This window comes from Podarcis melisellensis (genome assembly GCF_964234715.1).
Source record: "Podarcis melisellensis genome assembly, chromosome: 17".
In the NCBI taxonomy this organism is placed as follows: domain Eukaryota; kingdom Metazoa; phylum Chordata; class Lepidosauria; order Squamata; family Lacertidae; genus Podarcis; species Podarcis melisellensis.
In genome coordinates, this window is record NC_138534.1 from 40,956,625 (window position 1) to 40,971,410 (window position 14,786).

Sequence of the window (14,786 nt, forward strand, 5' to 3'; positions counted from 1 at the left end):
TGCCAGCAATTTATTTAAAAAATAAAATTATTTTGCTCTAGGGCAGGCATAGGCAACCCAAAGCCCATTGGCCGGATGCGGCCCAGCCACCTTCTCAATCTGGCCCACGGGCTGTCCAGGAATCAGCGTGTTTTTACATGAGTAGAATGTGTCCTTTTATTTAAAATGCATCTCTGGGTTATTTGTGAGGCATAGGAATTCGTTCAATCCCCCCACCCCACATAGTCTGGCCCACCACATGGTCTGAGGGGTGGTGGACCGGGACCGGCTGAAAAAGGTTGCTGACCCCTGCTCTAGGGCAACTTTACAATACAATTAAAACTAACAGCAAAAAAGCTTTTAAAACATGATGGATTTTAATCAAGAATGAAACAGTAATGAAAATCTATGCTACCGTTAAAAACAAGCTGGCACCTGGTGAACCTCTTTGGGGGAACACCTGGGTAAATCTCCTATTGTTATCTCCCCACCTCACCTGAGGGCCTCTAAAGATGGAAATGTTTGGGCAGGCTGATGTGGAGGTGATCCTTCATACATCCCAGACACAGAAGGATTTAAAAACTATCCCCATCACTTGAATTTTGAACCAGAAAATGAACCAGGAGTCAATTTACCTGTTAAAGCACCGGTGAGATGTGACCCAACACCCAATCCCAGGTGGAATCCTAGCAGCTATATTTGGGACTAACTGCAGTTTTGAGGACAGCCTTCAAAGGCAGTAATTTAGCCTAGAACAGGGGGTGGGAATCGGTGAGCCTCCATGTTGTTGGGCTACACCTCCCAGACTGGTTGAGGTTATCGTAATCCGTGGCAGGCTGGTGAATGGGAGCCATTTTATCCTTGAAACATTAGCAATGGCACAATCCACACCTAAGGAGTAGACATACCTAAATGCTTTTGAAACCAAGGGGAAGAAAATAGTCGAATGTCAGGCTCAGGTCTCAGATCTGAAATGGGTAAAGCTACATTTCTACAAATTGATTCCATGGAAGGCCTAAAGGAGGTCACCTCATTATCGTGAAAACAGAAGGTTCCGGAATTCTGTAGCCTCTTGTGTAGAGGTAACTCTAATATCAGATTTAAGAACCAGGCCTCACGTCAGTTGTCTCTTCACTCGCTCAAACAATATTCCTCTGTCCCTGGCCTTTGCACCCCACTCTGGGCAGTACCGTATTTTTCTCTCTATAAGACGCACCAGACCATAAGACGCACCTAGTTATTGGAGGAGAAGGAAAAAAATATTCTGAATCCCAGAAGCCAGCTGCCCTGAAGAGGCTTCACACGGCGAAGCCAGAACAGCAAGAGGGATCACTGCGCAGCAATCCCTCTTGCTGTTCTGGCTTCTGGGATAGCTGCGCAACCTGCATTCACTCCATAAGACACACACACATTTCCCCTTACTTTTTAGGAGGGAAAAGGTGTATCTTACAGAGCAAAAAATACGGTAATTTGTGAAAATGTGAAGACACTGAAAACCCAGGTTTCGAAAGCAGAATTGCAAGCTGTAGTGACACAATAAATTTCAGCACACACACAAAAGATTTATTGTAGGTGTTGCACTTGAAATGCAAAGGAAACAAACCAGTTTCTAAGTGAGATTTATTTTGAAATAGGTTAGAGACGGAGTACAAGCCCCTTCAGCAACAGGTACCGGACACTTAATAGAACAGAGGGAATGGTCGCTCATACTTGCCTTCCTGTATGAGCTTTTCTTTTCTATCCTGTGCAAAACAAAAACAGAGGGGGGAAAAATCACCAATCTAAGCAAGGGTAAAGAAATGATCCAACCAAAGTGCTGCCCAAAGACAATAGAGTTAGCAGAAGACGGCAACCCGTACTAGATACTAAGCCCAAGCAATGAGACGTCAGAGTAAACATTTTATTTTATTGAAGTATTTTTTCACCCGCTTTCAATTTAAAAATTTCAGGGCAATTGAAAGAAAGTCAGAAGGGTTGTATGCTGTTAAGTTCTAGAATGCGAGAGTTGGAGAGATGGTCTGTTTTGAAGAGGCTGCACTCCTCTGAAAGGAAGGCTGGAGCTTGAGGGTACTTCCTGGATCAGTTATCAGTGGAAGGTTAGATGGCCTGGTGGTTAGCAGTGACTATTTTCAGCTAGGGCTAATTAGCCAGCTATTGCCTCTTCGTTACTTGGCCTTAGGACGCCTCCAGGACTACTGCAGTGCACTCTACGTGGGACTGCCCTTGAAGATGGTGCAAAATCTCCAACTGTTCCAAAATGCAGCTGCCAGATAACTTCCTGGGTACCATTTAGAACAGGCATAGGCAAACTCGGCCCTCCAGATGTTTTGGGACTACAACTCCCATCATTCCTAGCTAACAGGGCCAGTGGTCAGGGATGATGGGAGTTGTAGTCCCAAAACATCTGGAGGGCCAAGTTTGCCTAGGCCTGATTTAGAACTCATATAACTCCTGTTCTGAAGCAGCCGCACTAGTTCCCAATTTGTTCCTGGACTCAGTTTAAGGATATTATTATTCTTAATGTTCAAAGCCCTAAACTAATTGGGCCCCAAATTTCTGACAGGTTTCCTCCTCTTGGATGTTAAAATCAGCAGAGATAGCCGCCTTGGTAATTCTGCACCATTGGTCCAGGCAGTGGTGACCCGGGGAAAAGCATTATCTGTTGCAGCCTCCCAATTGTGGAATTCCATCCCCAAAGAGGTACGTTAGCATCGTTATTGTACAGCTTTTGTCATATGCTGAAGACACACCCCTTCATCTGCTTCTAACAGCTGAGTTATTTTATGTTAAAGACTTCCTTTAGTCTACGTTTTATATTGTGTTTTTGGTGTTTTATTGTTGTTTTGTTGTAATGTTCCCTGGATCTTAAGGTGAATGGCAGGCAAGAAATCCTAAAAATAAATAAATGGCAACAGGAAAACATTTGCTACACAATGAAAATTATAAGGATGAGCAAGGTTGATTACTTTGCTTTTGATTTCAACTGTTTACAGGGTTTTTAATCCCCTAATCCACTCACTGAGCTGCTTTCTTTTTGCAATAACCTGCCACCTTTTATTTATACAATTATTTGTGCATCACTGGAGGAACATCAAGAGCTTTCACACACAAAAAAGCCAACTGAACAACATTTCTGAAATATGGAAACCAGTGTTTGGATGCCCAAAAAATCAGAATTGTTGTCAATTGTCAAGAGTCCCCAGACTGATACAAAAATAACAGGGGAAAGGGACTGAGGAAGGTGTGATAAAGCAGAAGGCATATTTCCCATTAGGATATGCCTCTCACGAAACCTAGTGTTCCTGTGCAGCAAGCCATTTATACTAGTAAATCCAGGATTACTGGATCTCATACTACACAGTTGTTTAACATCACATACTTATAGCCTTACCCTGTCCGTTTTGAAGACATACCACCAGAAAAAAATGGGCCCTAGTCCGAAAGCAGCTCCCAGTAGCGAAGTTTTTGGGGTGACACGGAAATTAGGATAGGCGTTGTACATTCGGGCATAAACCCAACGAGTCACAGCCGGGTCATCCTAAAGCAGAGAGAGGATAGTGAACATCTGCCCAAATGCACACTGTAACAAATCTACACAGGTAATGTCAGCCCTCACCTTGACACTTGTAATCTACTGTACATCTTAGGCAAAAAGTACAACCACAGGCAAATGCAGAAGATAATAAGAGTGTTCTCCCTGGATTATGCTGCTTCAGCTTTCCAGGTGGGAGTTATAGGCTCGGATGTTGTGAATTATTACAGAAAGGAACATAGGACACTGCCTTACGCCGAGTTAGACCATTGGTCCTTCTAGTCAGTCCTGTTTATGTGCCAGCCTTTCTCAACCTGGACTGCAACTCCTATCATCTCTGACCACCAGCCCTGGGAAGATGGGAGCTGTAGCCCAGCAACATCAAGCAGGCGTCCTGGAGATGTTGGGGAATTCATAGAATTGTAGAGTTGGAAGGGACCCCCAAGGGTCATCTAGTCCAAACCCCAGCAATGCAGGAATCTCAACACGCCACCCCCCATCCAGTATGAAACCACAGCAGACCCAACTTAGCTTTGCAAATGTGCTAGCAGATTGGGGTTTTTTGCTGCACACTGGGACCCTTTGCTTGCACAGCAGATCCCCAGACACTAAGCTACGGCCCTAACTCTGCTTATGTTAAGTGTGTGTGTGTGTGTGTGTGTGTGTGTGTGTGTGTGTGTGTCTGGAGAGACAATGAAGTGCACCTCTGGGGGTGAAGTCAAACTGCTGCATTAGCAGCCCTAAAGTGTCCTCTCCAGGGCTCAAGCCTGAGCAGTGTGTATGGAGGTCCTGGGCTGCCCAGATGACATTGTATTGCATTGTTGATGTGGTCCAAAGGAAAGCAGAGCAATCTGTTTGGACCAGCTTGGCTGCAGCAGTTGCCAGAAGGCGGTGTACCAAGGTGCCATCCAACCGTCTTAGGGACTCCACTCTGGATCTGTGTAGGGCCTTTATTTCTCCTGAAGATATCCCACAAGACAGCAGAACTTTAGGATCAGAATTTTCCTTCTCCTAGATGGATTGTCTTCCTAGGTGGATGAGCCCCATCTACCCCTCACTTCCCTCTACAGCACGTGGAGAAACCACCTTGACCACTGGACTCACCACTGGTCTCGTCTGCTCAATCCGCAGGAGCCTGACTTTGCATGCAGACAAAGTCCCTTACTCCCTGAGGGTTTGAGGCCCATTGGCTCCCCTCACCAGGTTTAGACCGCTGTTCCAAGCTGTTCCTGGGATGCTGGCTCTGTCGCCTGCTGACAGCTTCTAGGAGCCTCAGGTGAGAGCAGTGCAGGGTGGGGACCAAAGATGGACAAACTACCCCAGGGGAGCACAGCATGTTTCCAACCAGAGGTAATACCCCTCCTCTTGCACTCATGCACCTCATATGCGTGTTTGTGTATGAATATTTAAACAATAAAGCGCCTGGCAAACCCCATACAGAGGAAGACATACCCCGGTCAAAGCAGGAATGCTTTATCATTTTTGTAATATTCTGTTGGGGTGGTCCGGCCAGATGGGCGGGGTATAAGTAATAAATTATTATTATTATTACCGTTACTACTACTTTTTTATATGCCTGTTGTCTTTGTCCATGGAGTTTTCTTGGCAGGGATACTGGAGTGGCTTGCCGGTTTCTCCTCCAGGTGGATCACGTTTGGTCAAAACTCTCCACTATGACCTGTCCATCTTGGGTGCCCTGCACAGCTTAGCTCATAGCTTCTCTGAGTTAATCAAGCCCCTTCACCACGGCAAGGCAGTGATCCAAGGCAAGGCTCCAAGACTTTGGCCACCTCATGAGAAGAGAAGACTCCCTGGAAAAGACCCTGATGTTGGGAAAGATGGAGGGCACAAGGAGAAGGGGATGACAGAGGACAAGATGGTTGGATAGTGTTCTCGAAGCTACCAGCATGAGTTTGACCAAACTGCGGGAGGCAGTGGAAGACAGGAGTGCCTGGCATGCTCTGGTCTAAGGGGTCACGAAGAGGCGGACATGACTAAACAACAACTACTACTACTACTACTACTATTTGTTGTTGTTGTTAGTCGTGTCTGTCTCTTTGTGACCCCCTGGACCAGAGTACGCCAGGCCCTCCTGTCTTCCACTGCCTCCCGCAGTTTGGTCAAACTCATGTTTGTAGCTTCTATAACACTGTCCCACCATCTCATCCTCTGTCGCCCCCTTCTCCTTGTGCCCTCCATCTTTCCCAACATCAGGGTCTTTTCCAGGGAGTCTTCTCTTCTCACGAGGTGGCCAAAGTCTTGGAGCCTCAGCTTCAGGATCTGTCCTTCCAGTGAGCACTCAGGGCTGATTTCCTTCAGAATGGATAGGCTTGATCTTCTTGCAGTCCATGGGACTCTCCAGAGTCTCCTCCAGCACCAGAATTCAAAAGCATCCATTCTTTGGCGATCAGCCTTCTTTGTGGTCCAGCTCTCACTTCCATACACCACTACTGGGAAAACCAGAGCTTTTACTATACGGACCTTTGTTGGCAAGGTGATGACTCTGCTTTTGAAGATGCTCTCTAGGTTTGCCATCACTTTTCTCCCAAGCAATGACCAACTACTACTATTCTTCTTCTTCAATCTTGCAGCTGACTGGAGGTTCAGAAAATGCTCTCCCCCCCCCACTGCACCCCCCCCCGTTTCCTTCTCTTGCCTTCATTTTAAACTGAGCTTAGGGGTCTCCGTTCTTCCCCAAACTGGTGGGGGGGGGGTTCCTCCAGCTGCGGTTGGACTACAACTCCCATCATCCCTCGCTGCCAGGCCCAGGGGCAAGGAGTGATGGGAGTTGTAGTCCGACCGCAGCTGGATTCTGCCCCCCCCCGTTTGGGCCGCGCTGCCCCCCCCGCCTCGCCCCACTCACGATGCTGGTCTTGCGGGGGTCGTTGAGCTCCAGCAGGTAGTGGCGCTTGAGGCGGGAGCGGATGGCCAGGCGCTCGGCCTCGGCGGCGCGCTTCTGGGGCGAGGCGTCGTACTCGGCCGGGTCGAGCTGGGGCGGGCGCGGGAAGAGGGGCGCCGGCTTGTAGGGGGGCTCCGCCATCTTGAGCGCGGCCGGGAGGGCACGGGCGGACAAGGTCAAGCTCCGCCTCCCCGCCCCCTGACCCGGAAGCGCTGCCTCTCGCCTCCGCCGCAGAGAGAAGAAAGGGCAGAGCGGCCTCGGCTTCCGGCACGGGGGGCTTCCGGGTTCGACTGCCTAGAAGAGAAGCCATTTTGAGGAAGGGAGAAGAGATTCCTCCCGGGCTGGGTTATTTTCCAGCCAGCACCCCGAATAATCAGGGGAATTTTGTGGCCTAAAAATAAAATAAAATAAAATAAACACTCAGGGCTCATTTCATTTCATAAAAAATGGGATTTGGAAAACCGTTAAAAGGACATGCGATGAAATTCAACCAAGGGGAAGCGAGGAAGTCACTTAACAAAGTTAATAACTGTAATTTTTAATAAGGCTATGATGTATGTTTGTTGTGTTTGTTTGTCTTGTGTGTTTGTTTGTTTATAATGTAAAAACCAATAAAAAAATTTTGGGGGAAAAACACAGGGCTTATTTCTCATGAAACACACACTTTTTTTTTTTAGTTTAAGCATCTAAAAAAACCTGTCCTGATAAAAGGATATGCATTGTAATTTAACCAAGGGGAGGCGGGGAAGTCACTTAACAAAGTTAATCAGTGTAATTTTCAATAAGGCTATGATTTATGTTTGTTTGTCTTATGTGTTTGTTTGTTTGTTTGTTTGTAATATTGTGAAAGGCAATAAAAAACACTTGGAATTTTTTTTTGTCCCTTGTAGGCAAGTTGCTAATGCCAACAAAGGCTCTTATTTCCACTATGCTACTCCATGTTGTGGGTGGGGGAGCAGGGGGTGAGGCCGGGGGGCTCAGGACAGCCCTGCAAGGTAGTCAGCTGCGAATATTGCAGGGAGGTGAGGCAGAAAGTGGTCTTTGTGCAGTGATCTGCATAACTCGGCAAGGATGAAAGGTGCGCAAAAGGAGAAGGAGATAGCAGAGAAATTGGAGGAATTACCGTATTCGCATCTGTCTTCACTGCTGCTGCACCCTCCCCTGCAAAAAAACCCCACAATCCTCCAATTCTCAACTGTATTTTTTTTTTTTTAAAAAAAAGATAGAGGTAAGTTTCTAGCAGTGATAGAACTTGAGATACAAGAAGAAACTCCCCTTCTCTTCCCTTTCAGTGTTTAATCCTGCAGACATGCAAGGTAGTGCCTGAACTAACTTTCCTAGCAGTCTAAAGTGGATCCAGTGAATCCCACACAGGGCTGCCAGACCACAAGGAAGACTGAAACAGGCACTTGAGGCGGTGGGATTCAGCAGGGGGGTGCAATGACAGAGCTGCTTCTGCATGACCCTGTTAGAGCAGTTCAGCATTGGGCAGAACAGTCTTAAATACTAGTTACAGTGGAACCTGGGTTTTCTAATGTAATCCGTTCCAGAAGACTGTTTGACTTCTGAAATATCCGAAAACAGAAAGCGGAAGCCTCAATTCAATAGGGAAACTCAAATCAGAAGCCACGCCAGACGTTCGGGTTCCGAAAAAATGTTCAAAAACCGGAGCATTTACTTCCGGGTTTTTGGTGTTCAGGAGCTGAAACGTTTGAAAACGGAGCCGTTCAAGAACTGAGGTTTGACTGTACAGTAAGATAACGTTACAAAGGAACAAAGTAACACATTGCAATAAGGTTCAGTCCTTTATGTAGCCTTAGGTTGGCGATCCCTGTTCTTATCCAAGTGGCATCCCATACTTCCATTTAATTGAGGGGTATGCTGACAATGAACCTCCAGGTTTTGGAACTCAGGGAGGGTGAGCTACTGCTGGGTTCCAGCAGCGACACACACCTGTTGTTTTTTGTTAATTAACCCATTGTTTTATGTAAGTCTGATATATCAGAAAACTCAAGGATAAAGGGGGAATGGCCACACCCACGGATAAACAAATACTGTACAGTGGTACCTTGGATTACATATGCTTCAGGTTGCAGACTCCGCTAACCCAGAAATAGTACCTCAGGTTAAGAACTTTGCTTCAGAATGAGAACAGAAATCGTGCTCCAGCGGTGCAGCAGCAGCAGGAGGCCCCGTTAGCTAAAGAGGTGCTTCAGGTTAAGAACAATTTCAGGTTAAGAACGGACCTCCAAAACGAATTAAGTACTTAACCCGAGGTACCACTGTACATGTGCACATGGCTTGAGCCATCTGCACACTTGCAAAAAAGACTCAGAATGGCATAACGTTTGCGTACACATTAAGTCATATGCAAATGTGTGTCCTCTTTTTGCAGGTGGGAGAGGGATAGAGCCCAAAGGTAAATCAGGGGTGCTACACACAAGCAATGCAGAATGTCAACAGATGAAGCTGTCCCTATAGTTGTATTTTGATATTTGAAAATACCTACCCAGCTTAATTTATTGATGTCGACAAGAGTCCTGTTGTCACTCATTTCTTTCATCTTTCCTGTATCTGCCAACATCCAGCTTCATTGAATGTCCATGACTGTTATGAGGGAGAAAAACCTCTCTCTATCTACTTTCTTCATGCAGGGCTTAATTTTATAAACTTCTCTCACGTCTCCTCTTACTCGCCTCCAGATGTTGTGGCGGGACTGCAACCTTCATTCCCCAGCTGGCATAACCAATGGTTGCAAATAATAGGGGTGCAAGTCTAGAAAGATCTGGAGACCCATCAGTTCCCCAGCCCTGGTGCAAGGTTTTGGAATATATAAGTATTAGCAATGTGCTCTTCCTATATTTGTGCTTGTTGTGCCAAGGACCCTTTTCCCATAGTTATCACCACCCAAAATCCCTCCTTGTGTGCTCTAAGTAGGTGCGACATGAGGCCACAGAGACAGCCGTGTGACTTTTCCTCTGAATGATTGCTGGCAGGTATTTATATACTGCTGCTGACGTGCTGTGGAAGGGTGTCAGCGACTGGCTGGACACTGAGGAGTGAACACCGGGAGAAAGGGGGTTGAGGACTGACTTAGAAGAAGGGATCCGTGATCTGGGTGTGCCTGGAACAGACGAGAGACGAGAATCAGAGGCAGGAGAAGGCAAGATGCTAAACTGTTCTTATATGCAACAACTGCGGCAAGAGTATTGTTAGCTCAGAAATGGAAACAAGAAGAATGGCAGACAAAAGAAGAATGGCAGACGAAATTAATGGACTATGCAGAATTGGACAAAAGGACAGGAAGGATTCGAAACCTGCGGGACCAGAGATTTACAGAAGATTGAAATAAGTATATGAATTATTTGAAGAGCAACAGTAATCAACAAATCACGCTAGTAGGACTACAAGAAGATTTGTAAGGAGAAATATACGAAGTGTTACAAAGTAGAAAAAAATAGAGATTTTGGTTATGAGTTTGAAATGTAATAGGGAAGATAAGAAACGCATACTGAGAGATTAGATTGGAAAATTTTCAGGCAGGATTGATGGAAGTCAAAAATTTGAATAAGATGTAAAAGTATGTTTAATTACTGTTGAAAATGTTATGTTAAAAAAAACCTAATAAAAATTATATTAAAAAAAAGAGAATCAGAGGCAGGAGAAGCTGCAGGATTGGAGAGTGAAGAATGCGTGCAGGAGGGAGAAATTGGCCAAACTGGTGCAGAATTAGGGCCTTCCACACCTCCTCCTCCTCCTACCCTCACCTCCACTTCTTCACCGTCTCCCAGGACCAGAAGAGGACTGAAGGTGGAGAAAGCATAAGCAGGTCACACGCAGAGAGAGATACATAAACCAGGGTATCAGATTAGGGACGTTCCCAGTCTTACCTAGATAACCCAGGGATGGAACCTGGACCTTCTGTGTGGAAAGGTCCTATACTATTGAGCTGCAGCCAGTGGTATGGCTAAAACGGGGATGTGCCATGGGCTGGGAATGGATGTGGTGTGCGATGGGCCCAGTTTCCCTACATGCAAATCCCAGCCACCTGCCGGCAATGCCCCTTGGACCTTGCAGAACTTGTACCGCTGAAAGAGCAGGTGGGCATCAATTCAACCCATCGTGAGCCAATGTGGCGTAATGAATAGCTTATGCTTGTGAAACGTGGACCACTTGTAAACGCCATCTCCAGCTCCTTGAAAGATTCCATCAAGGGTGTCTCCGAAAAATTTTACACATCCCTTGGGAAGACAAGCAAACTAATGCCAGTGTACCAGAAGAAGCGAAGATCACTAGTGTTGAAACAATGATTCTTCAACATCAACTTCGTTGGACTGGTCATGTTGTGCGAATACCTGATTATCGTCTTCCAAAGCAACTACTCTATTCCGAACTTAAAAATTGAAAGCGTAATGCTGGGGGTCAACAAAAGAGGTTGAAAGACTCTTTCAAGGCAAATCTTTTAAAATGTAGTATAAACACCGACAACTGGGAAACACTTGCCTGTGAGCAGTCCAATTGGATAACAGCCTTTACCAAAGGTGTCGTGGGCTTTGAAGACGCTCGAACTCAGGACGCAAGAGAGAAACGTGCTAAGAGGAAGGCACGCTTGGCAAAACCTCACCGTGATCAACTCCTGCCCGGAAACCAATGTCCCCACCGTGGAAGGACATGTGGATGGATCCAGAATTGGCCTCCACAGTCACTTATGGACTCACTGTTAAGACTGTGCTCATGGAAGACAATCTTACTCCCCTACGAGTGATCACCAAAGAAGAATGGATAGAGTGAGACCAGGGTTCAAATCACAGGGTGACCATGAGCTAGTCACCACCTCTTATTTATTTATTTATTTATTTATTTATTTATTTATTTATTTATTTCCCGCCCATCTGGCTGGGTTTCCCCAGCCACTCTGGGCTGCTTCCAACAGAACACTAAAATATAATAACCTATTAAACATTAAAAGCTTCCCTAAACAGGGCTGCCTTCAGATGTCTTCTAAAAGTTTGGTAGTTATTTTTCTCTTTGACATCTGGTGGGAGGGCGTATAACAGGGCGGGTGCCACTACCGAGAAGGCCCTCTGCCTGGTTCCCTGTAACCTCACTTCTCGAAGTGAGGGAACCCCAGAAGGCCCTTGGCGCTAGACCTCAGTGTCCGGGCAGAACGATGGAGGGGGAGACACTCCTTCAGGTCTTCTGGGGCTTTGAGGCCATTTAGGGCTTTCAAGGTCAGCACCAACACTTTGAATTGTGCTTGGAAACGTACTGGGAGCCAGTGTAGGTCTTTCAAGACCGGTGTTAAATGGTCTTGGCGGCCGCTCCCAGTCCCCAGTCTAGCTGCCGCATTCTGGATTTGCCTAAGCATCCTCACTGGGTTATGTGAGGATGAAATGGGTGGGAGGAGAACCATGTACTCCACCTTGAGCTCCTTGGAAGGAAAAGGTGGTCTATAAATCTAATTACTAACCCCATTGGATGGTGTTTCATACACCTTGGGTTGGTTATTGGACAGCTCTTTCTTTCCCTTCCTGGTGCCATGAGAAATCTCTTCAAGGGCCTCTCTGCTTCACAGAGAGTTGCTTCCTGATTGGATAGTCAGGCAATTTCTCTTCGCTGAGAAATGCAGAGATATCGGAGGTTAAAAATAGGCCTTCCTCGAGGTTGTGCTGCTGGAGATGACATTGGGATCTGCGTTGGAGGACAGATAATTCTGACACTGATTAAAGCAGGCAGGACTCCTTAATGCCAGCTCAGAAGGTGAGCTCAAGAGGAGACCATGTAGCAGCGGCCAAGAGCTAATGACACAGTTGGCTCCAACTGGAGTATGAGATAAACAGCACTACCCATTCCCCAGCGAGTAGGATTTACAAAAGGGGGGGGGGGATATTGTGTGCTAATTAGATGAGATCATAGACTTACTCCCTGGAAGATTAATTTGATCTCCACCCTTCCCTGGACACTCAGCTGACCTTGCTGTTGAGTTCGTCTTGTTTGCAGTGAACCCTGTGTTCATATACTGTAATACAAACCGCTGCATTGTTTTCAGAACATGTTCCCTTCTCTTTAGCCATGATTGCCCTGCAGAAAAGTGCAACCATTTCAGAGACATGAAATCTGCCTCGTTGCATCCCTGTCTCTACTGCAATTCTGTTTTCAAGATTTTTACATCAGGCACCAACTAAAATCCTACAGCCCCTCCCAAAAGGCAACCAGTATTTTTTATTCTTTATTGCACAATACAGCAATTTATTTAGAAGCTTGAATGAATACAAAGGGGAAATAAGGATTACAAATTATCCATACTACAACAATGTGTCATATATTAGAATTGGTATAAATGAACACAACGCCGTGTTGGTATTAACTAAGGATAAAACAGCACACTTTTATACAGATCTTAAAGGCGTCAAAATTAGTAGCTGCAAACTTGTTTCTTGCACGTGATTTTTTTTAAGCTTAAAAGACTTCAGAAAATGGCTCAGAAATACATAGTCATCAGTTGTAACGTCAAGGATATTCTATTCTACAATAAAATTCTATAATACAATAGAGTCCAGATATACTTTTATGTTGCTGGCCTCTGTTTTGAGATTGTACAAGGTTATGTGCAAAAACTAAGTCTGTCAAAATTCTTACTATAGCAGTTTCAATTTTTTTGCTAAGTAAACTAGATATGGCATTTATTACACAGCAGGGCAACACTAAAAAAAAAGGAAAAAAGAACAAAATCTATGATGGGTACACAAGAACAATAGCATAAGCAGCACTTGAATTGGTCTGAAAAACTGTATGAATATACATTTCAACTATTCAGAATGATACATGGGAAAAAACCATTTCCCCAGAATCCTACCCTACACATTGAATTTGTAGCTCATATGTTTGCCCTAAAGCTACCATGTGAAAAAGGGCAATGTTTAAAAAGACATATGAACATATACAGAGTGAAATATTCTGTGATAAAAGATGCATTTCATGTCTGTCACTAGCAACATGCTGGACACATCCATAGCTGTCAACCATCCCTTATTTGGCGGGAAAGTCCCTTATCCCAGCGCCGTGTCCCGCTGCTGTCCCTTATTGATGATGTCCCTTAAATTTCCTGGGTTTCAAAGGAAGCAGCTCCTCTTCCTGCCGGCCAAGAAGGAGGGAGGCTCCAACTGTGTTGCTTGGCTGCGTTGCTCACCCAATAAGGAGTCTAAGAACAACTGGGGGGGTGGAGCTTTCGTGCCTTGTGCCTATCAAATTGGCCGCATTGCCTGGGGACTCGCCTTTGCTCAGCGCTTCCCAGCGGAGAGGTGACGGTGGTTTTCCTTGCTGCATCGCCTTTGCCGGGTTGCTGCGCTGTGGGAACCACCGCTTGAGGCTTCGTTTGGCTGCTGGCTGGTTTTTCTGCCTTTGGCTCGGAGGGGCTCAGAAGTTGAACATACCTATGCTCTGAAAATCCCTTATTTTGGCTGCTGATCCCTTATTTTCGAGGCTGCTGATCCCTTATTTTCAAATCTGTGAGTTGACAGCTATGAACACATCCCATTCCCGTGGTATAAACGATGATGAGATTCTCCCCTAGTAATGCTTCTGTAGTGCCGGCACATTGAACAAAAGCTCTGTATATCTTTAGTAAAGGAAGAGCAACAATGTGGTCCTTTAAAGCAATGTAATCCTTTTAGTTTCTGACCCAAGCTTTCTCCGCAAAAACCCACTCCTTTCAAGCTGAATCAGAGCAAATGTCAATTTGGGTTTTCTGCAGATTGACATTTGCTCCGATTGAGCTTTAAAGAGCGGGTTTTTGCAGGGAAAGCTATGGAGAAAAAGAAAAGGGCAGACACAGAACTTTAAATTGCAGGTCTTGCCTGAAAAGAGCAGAAGAAAGGGAACTGTTGGCGTGTCCTTAGTATGAGTTAATTACCAAAGTACCATTGATTTTGTCCCAGGCCCATCAAAGCCATGAGATATATTTCAGGGTCAGAAATAGGTTTTCATTTTAATATAAGGGCTTGAACACCCTCATACATGAAAGACATATCTTGCTGTTTATTTTATCCTTGTCCTCAGGCATTTTTAATATTGACGCTGTCTTGTTTAAATTTGTTCATGATTTCATCCACTAAACCACCTTCCTGTCTTCCCTTTCGTTTCAGTGAACTCTACAAAACTTTCCTGGATCAAAATGTTTCCCGCATCAGTTATGGACAGACCTGATAATCCAATACATTTGCTGATGGTGAGAAATGTCTGGAGTGCAATAAAATAGTATTGAATAATACTTTGCGTTTTCTCTCTCCTAGAAATCCTTTCAGCACAAACATTTTAAAAAGTAATTTTGTATTTTACATGAAAGTTTACAGCCCAGTTTTATGATTTCATAAATGG

General features: G+C 45.3%; 1 protein-coding gene across 1 annotated transcript; it reads right to left on the reverse strand.

Annotated features, from left to right (window-relative positions):
- Positions 1-1,582: 1,582 nt before the first annotated feature.
- On the reverse strand, positions 1,583-6,586 carry NDUFB4 (NADH:ubiquinone oxidoreductase subunit B4). The gene is made up of 3 exons (XM_081895062.1): positions 6,375-6,586; positions 3,371-3,517; positions 1,583-1,721 (listed from the first exon to the last, which is right to left on the reverse strand). Exons 1-3 carry the CDS (start codon positions 6,549-6,551, stop codon positions 1,659-1,661), a joined length of 387 nt encoding a protein of 128 aa, XP_081751188.1. The 5' UTR covers positions 6,552-6,586; the 3' UTR covers positions 1,583-1,658.
- Positions 6,587-14,786: the final 8,200 nt, after the last annotated feature.